This window comes from Castor canadensis, chromosome 1 (genome assembly GCF_047511655.1).
Source record: "Castor canadensis chromosome 1, mCasCan1.hap1v2, whole genome shotgun sequence".
Lineage (NCBI taxonomy): Eukaryota > Metazoa > Chordata > Mammalia > Rodentia > Castoridae > Castor > Castor canadensis.
The window spans coordinates 43,427,956-43,438,694 of NC_133386.1; the positions used below are offsets into that span (position 1 = coordinate 43,427,956).

The 10,739-nt window shown below is 34.4% G+C and overlaps 1 protein-coding gene across 1 annotated transcript; it reads left to right on the forward strand.

Annotated features, from left to right (window-relative positions):
- The first annotated feature begins 6,718 nt into the window (after window positions 1-6,718).
- On the forward strand, window positions 6,719-7,762 carry LOC109679858 (membrane cofactor protein-like). Its single transcript, XM_020154930.1, has one exon. It carries the CDS (start codon window positions 6,719-6,721, stop codon window positions 7,760-7,762), a length of 1,044 nt encoding a protein of 347 aa, XP_020010519.1.
- Window positions 7,763-10,739: the final 2,977 nt, after the last annotated feature.

Genomic DNA, 10,739 nt, shown 5'->3' on the forward strand with positions numbered 1-10,739 from the left:
CTCTCTTTCTTTCCTCTCCTCTCCTCTCCCCTCCCCTCCCCTCCCCTCCCCTCTTCTCTCTCTCTCTCTCTCTCTCTCTCTCTCTCTCTCTCTCTCTCTCTCTTCTCTGTCTCCTGCTGGGGATTGGAGATTGAACCCAGAGCCTTATGCATACAAGGCAGGCACTCTACACTGAACTACATTCCCAGTCCCTACCTTATTTTACTTAGCATAATGATTTCCAGTTCCATCCATGTTGTCACAAATGACAGCATTTCATTAATTTAATGGCTAAATAGCATTCCAGGGCATATGTGCACTACATTTTCTTTATGCATCATTAATCAGTTGTTGTTTCCATTTCCTGACTATTCTCAGTAGTACTGAAATGAACATGGGTATTCAGAGGTCTCTTTGATTTACCAACTTCATTATCTTTGACTATATACACACTAGTAGGATTACTGGATCATATGGCAGTTCTATTTTCTAAAATTTTTTTGAAGAACCTTCTTATTGTTTTCCGTAATAACTATACTAGCTTACATTCCCACCAAGAACATATAAGTCTCACTTTTCCCTACAGCCTAACTGTCACTTGTTATTTTGACTTTTTTTGAGGATAGTAATTTTAGTTGGGTGAGTTAATATTCTTTGTTATTTTGACTTGTATTTTGTGATGAGCATTTTTGAATGTACATATATCTGTTTGCCATTTTCCTTTAAAAAATGTCTACTTAGCTCTATTGCCCATTTTTTAACTGGGGTATTTTCTCTTCTTTTTCTTTCTTGTTTTTTTTTTTTTTTTTGCTACTGATTTTTTGGAGTTCCTTATATATTTGAATATCAATCCCTTGTCAAATGTATTGTTTGCAAATTTTTTTCTCTCTCTTTTTATATTTTCTCTGTATTCTTTGATTTCTCTGGTTTCTGTGCAGGAGCTTTTTAGTTTCATGTGATCTTATTTATCTATATTTCTTTTTGTCATTGGATCTTGTCCAAAAAATCCTTTCTGATTCCAATGTCCTAAAGCATTTTAGGAAAACAAGAAAAAATCTAACCCCAAATTAGTTGATGGAAAGAAGTAATAGAAATCAGAGCAGAAATAAATGAAATGGAGAGTAAGAAAACAATACAAAAGATCAATGAAGCAAAGAGTTGGTGTTTTAAAAAGATAAAATAAGCCAATCCTTAGCTAGAAGGAGAAGAGTTAAATAAGATGTGAAAAGACAGATTTTACAACTGACATGACAGAAATTTAAGATTATTAGAGATTGTTACAAACAACTATATGACAACAAATTTGATAACCTAGAGAAAATAGACAAATTCCTAGACACGTACATTTACAAAGACTGAATCATAAAGGAATAGAGAACCTGAACAGACCAATAATGAGAAACCAGATTGAATCAGTAATGCAATGCCTCCATGAGAGAAAAGTCAAGGACCAGATAGCTTCACTTCTGAGTTATGTCAAATAGTTAAAAAGAAATAATACCAGTTCTCCATAAATTACTCTAAGAAATAGAAGATGAAGGAATTTTTCCAACACATTATAGGAGGCCAGCATTATCCTCACACCAAAACCAGATGCAAGAAAACCCTGCAGACCAATATCCTTGAACATAGATGCATAAATCATCAACAAAATGCTAGCAAACCAAATCCAACAGCACATTAAAAAGATTATTACCATCTGGCATAATATCCAGGTGGCATACACTTGTAGTCCTAGCTACTCAGGTGGCAGAGATCAGAAGGATTGTGATTCAAGGTTAGCCCAGGTTAACTATTAGTGAGATCTCATTTCAACCAACAAGCGAGGCATGGTGTTGCACCATTTAATTTCAGCTTCGTGAGAAGATCACCACAATCTAAGGCTAACTCTGAGCAAAAAGAAAAGAATTAAAAAGCAAAACCCCTATGTAAAAGCAGCTAAAGCAATAAAGGGAGTGGCCCGAGTGGTAGAGCACCTGCTTAGCAAGTGTGAGGCCCTGAGTTTAATCCCCAGTACCACAAAAATAAAATATACCTCAATGATCCAGTAGGATTCATCTCATGTTTGCAAAAATGGTTCAGTATATGCAACTCAATAAATTTGATGCACCAAAATAACTGAATGAAGGACAAAACATGATTGTCTCAATAGGTAGAGAAAAGGCATATATTAAAAATCAACATTTCTTCATGATAAAAATGCTGAACAAATTAAGTATAGAAGGAGCATAGCTCAGCATAATAAAGGATGTTTATAATAAGCCAATAGCTAACACTATATTGAATGGCAAGGATATCCACTTTCATCACTTATTCCACCTAGTTCTAGAAGTTCTAGCCAGAGCAATAATTAAGAAATATAAATAAAGGGCATCCAATTAGAAAAGAAAAGATCAAAATGTCACTCTTTGTAAATGATATGGTCTTATATATAGAAAATCCCCAAAAGTCCAGCAAAAAAAAAAAAAAAAACCTGTGGGAACAAACAAATGAATTCAGCACATTTATAGGTTTCAAAATCAAACTACAAAAATCAGTAGAATTGCTATTTGTCAATAAAAAATTATCTGAAGAGATAATAATCCCATATGCAATAGCTACAAAATATCTACAAAGATGTTAAAGATCTCTACAGGATAAATTATAAAACACTGACGAAGAAAATTAAAGAGGACACAAAAAAGTCAAAAGTCATCCTTTTTTCAGGGACTCATAGAATCAATATTGTTCATTTGATCATATTACTCAAGGAAATTTATAGATTCAATGCAATTTCCATCAAAATACCAATAACATTCTTCACAGAACTAGAAAAAACAGTTCTAAAATTGATATGGAACCACAAAAACCCAGATAACCAAAATGTCTTAAGCAAAAACAACAAATCAGGAGACATTACACTGCCTGACTCCAAAGTCTACCCCAAAGCTGCAGTAATAAAAACAGCCTGGTATTGTAGATAAAAACCAACACATGGAGAACCTAGAAGAAAACCCACACATCTATATCTAATTGATTTTTTACATAGAACTAAGAACTACTGGGAAAAGGACAGCATTTTCAATAAATATGGTGGGAAAATTGGAAATCTATCTATACGCAGAATAAAGAAACTAGACCTCCTATCTCATATAGAAAAATCAACTCAACGTAGGTTAAGATTTAAATGTAAGGTCTGTATCAATGAAGTTACTTGAGGAAAACATAGAGAAGTTAATTTCAATAAATATTTAAGGACTAATATCACTCTTTCTCACAGTATTACAAAAAATTAAAGAGGAGGAAATATTTTCATACACCTTTTATGAATCTAGCATATCCCTGGGACTAAAAGTAGACAAACAAATTACAAGAAAAAAATGTAGGCCAATATGCCCTGATTAATATAGATGCAAAAATTCTCAAAAGAATACAAGTAAGCCATATTTGACCACACATTGAAAGGAACATACACTATGATCACGTGGGATTTATTACTGGAATGTAAGAATGGCTCAACAGGCACACTTAATGTGACATACAACTTTAAAAGAATGAACTATTTCTACATGCCAAAATTAAACTACCTGACAAAACATTTAAGAGAACATATCCTATTTAACAATGGTATAAAACATAGAAGCACAAATTTTACAAAGGAGGTGAAGCACACAGACATAAATTGTATAAATTGTTAATTAAAGAAATTGAAGTAGGCAAGAGGATGTACGGATTAGAAAATGATATTGTTTAAATGTCCTTGTTATTTAAAACAATTTATAGATTTAATAAAAATTGATTTTTGCCTATAATCCCAAAAACATGAACAAGAAAAACAAAAATAGATAAAGAGGATTACATTAAACTAAAAAATATTCTGAATATGTAAGAAAGCAATAAACATAGTAAAGAGACAATTATGGGAGAATAGAAATTAGAGAATCTAAAAACCATACATCTTTAAAAAAGGATTAATATTCAAAATATATAAGGAACTTAAACAACTAAATAACAAAAGAAGAAATAACCTGATCAGAAAATGAGCAAAAGAACTGAATAAACATTTCTCAAAAGAAGACATATAAGTAAATTGACCAAGAAGTATGTAAAAAATTCTGCACATCCTTATCATGAGAGAAATGGAAATCAAAACCACATTGAGATATCACCTCACACTTGTCAGAACAGCTACTATCAAATGGTGAAAGATAACAAGGAAGGAAATATAGCAAAGGAAACTTTTATACTCTGTTATTGGGAAGGTAAGTTGACATACCATGATGGAAAACAGTATGGAGGGTTTTCAAATATTAAAAAAAGACCAAAATACATTGAAGAATTATTCATGGCACTGAATAGGTATGTAATAAACCTAAGTACCCACTGATATATGAATGGATAAAGAAAATATTATATATATATGCATATGTATATATGTGTGTGTTTCCACTTTAATCAAGGTTGAAATGTAGTCAACCTTAAAGACAATTATAAAAGAAATTCATTAGTGACAATGGTAAGTGAAACAAGTCAGACACAGAAAGACAAACACTGCATGATGTTGTATGTGGCATCTGAAAAGTCAAACTCATAGAACAGAGAGTAAAACGGTGGCCATGAAGCCTGGGAGGGAAGGTACTGAGGAGATGTTAGTTAAATGGTGCTACAAGTTTCAGTTACACAGGATGAATAAGTCCTGGAGAACTATTGTAGAACATGGTGACTGTACTTAACCATCCTACAAATTTGGTGAAAGTAAATAAAAAATGGTCTCACCACAAAACAAAAAATAGTAAATGTATAAGGTGAAAAACGACATGATTGTACCAATCATTTCACAATATATATCAAAACACAATGTACACTGTAACTATATATAATTTTTATTTATAAATTATACCTCAGTAAAGCTGGAGATGGGCAAAAGTAGCTAATAATAAATCTCAGAGTACTGACGAATTCTTGAAATAGACTGATTCAATATAGAAAATAAGGGATAGAGAATTGACTGAAATGACTGCAATGTCTTTGCCTAGGCACTAGCTAGACAGTGATGTGACTCAACCAGAAAATAGGAGCAAAGTTGTGCACCATAAGAGGATATGGCTGGCTTGGGAGAGGACAACCTCCATTTTTAACTTAAGCTCTGTAATTGTACTAGGAGAGGTGTTCATTGTGTAGCATACAATAGTCTTGATCTCTGGACAGCTATTAGTAGACTCAAATAGAATAAAAACAAAAAGTGCTGATTAAATTTGGTAATGTGTATGTGATGAATATGAGAACATTCTTGGTGAAGTGATAAGAGGTAGAAGCCAGAATTTTGGTTTGTTTGGTTTCTGTTTTTGAGATAAGATCTCACTACGCAACTTAAGCTAGTTTTGAACTTGCTTTGTAGCCCAGGCTGGCCTCAAACTCATGATCCTACTGCTTCAGTCTCCTGAGTGTTAGGATTACAGGTGTACACCACTACACCCTGCTGTGTGTTTGTGTGCGTATGTGCGCACTTAACTACTTTGAGAAGAAGTATAAACTACTTTCTCTTTTCTTTCTTTTTTTAAAAATTCTTAGCTAAGAAGAAATAAAGATAGGGCACAGGAAAGGTCAAAAATGTTTGTAGGCTGATTTATTACCAGTAGGATGAGGAAGAACTCTAAAATGAAAGAAATGCTATATAAAGAAATTAGTACTGACATCAGACAACTTCAATTTGGGGTGGAAAAAAAAAGGAATTTTTAAAGCTATGAGCCAAAACACTAAGTCAATTAGGTCACCCTCAGAGTGAGTCTGCTATGGTAACACATTTTTCTTCCACATTTCAAGTTTGTTTCTGCTTCATTATTTTTTTCTTACCAAGGAAAAATAAACATTCCATCTGACCTTCAAGGTAGAATGTCCCCATGCTTTGGTTGCTTAAGAAATCTATAACACAGAGATTGGAAAAAGCTTTAAAGGAGTAATTTATCTCTAATACCTATATACCTCCTAGATGGAAGGGAGCACGGAACCTTAAGAACCATATACTGAAATAGAGACATGGTAAACCAGTGGGGTAGATGCTGCTGATGCTTTGGTAGGGGAAACATATCATTTTCAGCCACTGCCAACTTTGCACCCACAGGGTCCCATCTTACCATCATGATCAAAGACAAGGATGCATTTTCGGGAGGCACAAGGGAGTTAATCAACCTGGACCTGTGCTCAAAGAAAGCAGATCCTAATAAATACATCAGCACCTGGGGTTACTACCCTCTGCAGGCTGACCCCGAGTGCATTTTTCGTGGTTTCTTAAAGAATCCACACTGGGTCTCAGCCCCTGCTGTTCATGAGAATAACCCCCATATTAAAGCATATTTTATTGGCTTTTCTTCCTGCTCTATCTCATTTTCTAATTCCTCACTTGACCATTTTGGGATCTTCTCAACAAACTCCTTGCACACAACTATTTGTCTGAGGGTTTGTTTTAAGACAAATCCGCGTGAAAAGCCTGGTAACTCCTCATCCAGGACTCTAAGAAAACAGTAGGAAATCCTGGGCAGTAAGACAGGATTCTTGTGAACAGGATTCAGTAGGGTGGTTTTAGTCAAGTGACCCGAATATGAATCTCCCAAAATCTACCTGGGTGCGGCCAGGCTACGCCTACCTGTCTCAAGGCCTTTGACACAGGATGAGTTTGGGGATTATTGCGTGTGATAACCAACTCCGTAGGACTGCCCTTCCCTGCTAGTTCTCAGTTTTCCTGTTCATCTAAGGGGGTAAAATGACATCTTCTCCGCTGCACACGGCGCCTCTCCAACACCACCAGAGTCTCTTTCCTGCCCAGTGCTACCTTGGGATCCTTCTGGTGGCCCTGCTGTCTACAATCTGTGATGCCTGCAGTGAGCCACCAAGACATGAAACTATGGATCTCGTTGGCAGTCCTAGACCCCATTACAATGTTGGGGAACGAGTACTCTATGTGTGTAAACCAGGATACCAGCAACGGGCTTCTTCAACCATCATTACCACATGTGCTGCAAATGGCGTATGGACACCTCTTTCAAAGGATTCTTGCACAACACTATTCAAGTACAAAAGTCGAAAGCCATGTCCAACACAAAGTGACCCTGTAAATGGCCAAGTAAAACTCCTAAATGGAAGCTTTGAGGTTGGTTCGCAAATTCAATTTGTTTGTAATGAGGGTTTTTATTTAATTGGTAGAAGCATTCTAAAATGTCTGCGCAGTGGATCAAATGTATATTGGAGCTCTGATCCCCCGCTATGTGAAAAGATTTTGTGTGAACCACCTCCAAAAATAAAAAATGGAACATATTCCTCAAGTGACAAGGAGGTATTTGAATATCATGAAATAGTAACTTACAGTTGTGATCAAACATCTGGACCAGATCAATTTTCTCTTGTTGGAGAGAAACAAATTTATTGCTCTGGCAATAGAGCATGGAGCAGTGAGCCTCCTCAGTGTAAAGTGGTCAAATGTCCATTTCCAGTCGTTGAAAATGGACAACAAACTTCAGGATTTCAAAAGAAATATGCCTACAAAGCAAAGGTCATGTTTAAATGCAACCAGGGCTTTGTCCTTCACGGAAACGACATGATTGTCTGTGATGCTGATAATACATGGAAACCTCCAGTTCCAAAATGCCTTAAAGAGCCACCTTGTCCACCAACTTCAAGTACTAAGCCTCCAAATTCTTCCAAGCCTACAACTTCTGGTGTCTCAGGAGCACTTGACTTTCAGGATTTGAATGGATGGATCTTTGCTCTGACTGTTGGAGTTTTTTGTAACTTGTTGGAGTTACAGTAGTTTACATCTGCCTATACACCCGTCTTCAAAGCAGGAAGAAAGGGAGAAAACAAAGGGTTAATCTGAGTGTACCACTTCCCAGAAAATGCAATCAATGAAAGCAGAGAAAACTGCATGATTTTCACAAACTGGCTTGTCAGTTTAGTTTTTGAATCCTATTAAAATCTTCACACCCATAAGAGCTATTATATAGTTTTGCTCTCATGAATGCAACTGTTAAGTCATAATGATAACATTTTAATGTGGCCTGAGTAATTATCAGTCTTTGATGCTTTGAAAAGTATCTTTTGGGGTATGAACATATTACCTCTTTTCTCATAAATAACAGTATAGGGAAAGTCAACATAGTATCCTTGGTAGTACTAAGGTATAGAGGTTATTTTATAAAATCTGAAAACTTAAAGAAATTCAGCTCAAAATAAAATTATATTTCACTGATAAAGAAATTATTTTAGAACCTTTTTTATGCCAACTCATAAATTGAATGAATGCCAAGATTCATTCAATATATTTTATAAGTTGTTCATTGTAAAAAAGTCTTTGCAAATAAATTTACTACTTCAGTTCTTATCTATTAAAATGCAAACTATGAAAATTGGGTATATGGCCAATATTATTAGGAATTACTCTAAAAGTTGATAGAATAATTTTTGTAATGCCTTTGGTGATTTAAAGTTTATTTATGACACTGTTTTCCCCTCTTTAAACATCAACAAACCAGCCTAAGAAATCAGTAATAGTTCAGAATCATTTGCATACTTCTAAAATAAGAAGACTCTGAATCCATTGACAAGAATGTTGGTTCATGGCACAAACTGAATACTGAGGCCTTGTGTTTTCCCTAATGAGAATTCCATAAGTTAAGTAACCCACTTCAAATTCTGACTACAAGTGGCATTCTTTCCCTACTTAAACTGAGGTCTTAATTTAATTGTGCCATCTAAATGTAGGTAGTTTTTTGGAAATAAATTTTTCAGATAAACTCAAGTTGTGTCAAAATCTATTTGTCTTGTTCTTGCCAGAAGCCTTTTAGATTTGTGTATATCTTGTCTCATCTACTAAAAGGCAGAGTCAAAATTAAGCCATGTGTTTCAAAAAAGGAAACTCTACTTCTACTGTTTGCTCTTGGTCATGCTAAAAAATGAAAAAAGTAAGCACAGCTCAAGTAGTGTGTTACACACAGATGGAATAGATTCCCACACCACCCCCTACATGGGCAAGTATGCAAAGAGAAGGGACCGCCACTCTATTCAAATTGCATTTATATAAGTTGTGCTTTAAATTTTTAGATTTAGTAGCACAGTTGGGCTAGAGAAATGTTTACTTCATAGGGATATAATTGGGGAATCAAGAGTGAGTTGGGATAAATATTGGTTTACTGTATAAAGACATGGATATTGTATACTTGAAGTGTTACTTCTCTTTGAAATCTGGAGATACATTCTTCAGTAAGCTCAGAATTAAAGCTTAACATACCCATTTTTACATACTTCATAAGAAAGTAGCAATTTCTCAGAAGGCAGGAATAGCTATGCTCTAGTTTTGTTTAAAAAAACTAATTTAAGGATTATCAACCAAGAATTGTATGCTTAAAATAAATTTATGCTTATAGCGAATTTAAGTTTTTCATCCTGGGGATGTAGCCCAGTGGTAGAGTAGAGGGATTGCCTGGCATGCACAGGCCCTGGGTTCTATCCCCAGCGTTGCAAACAAATAAATAAAAAGTCAAATTTATTATTAGTAATTGAGATTTGTGTATGTGTAAATATATATTTTGTTTGTCAAATCATTTTTCAACTACTGAACTTTATGAACAAAATAGTTTTCTGTAAATATTTGTTTAGATGACAAGAAATGAAGCATATTTGAATTTAAAAAATTTAAACTGCAAAAATATATTTTCAGTAAAAATGAAAAATACCATAGATAGAAGCCTTAATTGGTCATTTTTTGAAAACTGTGTCTTCAAATCAGGTAAAAATAAAATTGTATATTTAGGGAAGTTTCAAAAATAAAATATTTTTTGCAAGTCCACGTTAGTGCTGTACAAATCTGATTCAAGGTGTTCGCTCAGAGGGATTTGTTTCCATCATGGTTTTACTCCCCTACATTAAGGTTCCTCAATTTCCAGAATTAATGGATTTCAGTATTTCCCTCAAACAAGGTTGTCAACCAGCTTAAAACTTCAGCAATAACTTAAAGTTTTGGGACAGAGACCCTATTAAAACTAAAAGAAAAAGGAATGAGGGAGAAGAAAAGAAAACATGGAGGGAGAAAGGAAAACATTTAAATGAAAGAGAGCTTGGAAAGAAACCAAAGGTATCAAATAAAAAAAAAATTGTCAATCACACTATGGACTTATATACTTTGTGAATTCCAAAAATATATGTAAAGTGATTTACATAAAGAGATATTTATTTGTTTTGTTGTTGTTGTTTTAAGACAGGGTGTCCCTATTTACCTAGATTAGCCTTGAACTTACAATCATCCTGCCTCAGTCTCCTGAGTTCTGAGATTACAGGCATGTGTCATCACTTATGGCTTTATAAAGTGTTCACAAATACACATAAAATGCTCATTATCACTTTATATCAAAGAAATAAACAAGATATAATATATAGGATAATCATAATTACATTAAATAAAAACATGGAAAAAAAACAGAAAGATATTAATAGTACTTTTCCAATCATTTCTGGGTTATCAAAGTATTATTCATTTTTCTAATTTTCTGATTTTTGTCAATTTTTAAAATGATCTATACATTATGCACACATATAATGCAAAAACTACGTGTGTGCACCTTTGCGTGTGTGTGTGTGTGTGTGTGTGTGTGTGTGTGTGTGTGGTAAGTAAATGTATTAGTTAAACTTGGTTTTACAAATGATGAAAGTGGAGTTGACACTCTTTGGCATCTAAGCTCCAGGTCAGGGTCTTAATACAGTTCACTCTTGGGCACTATGGCTCATTTCCTTTT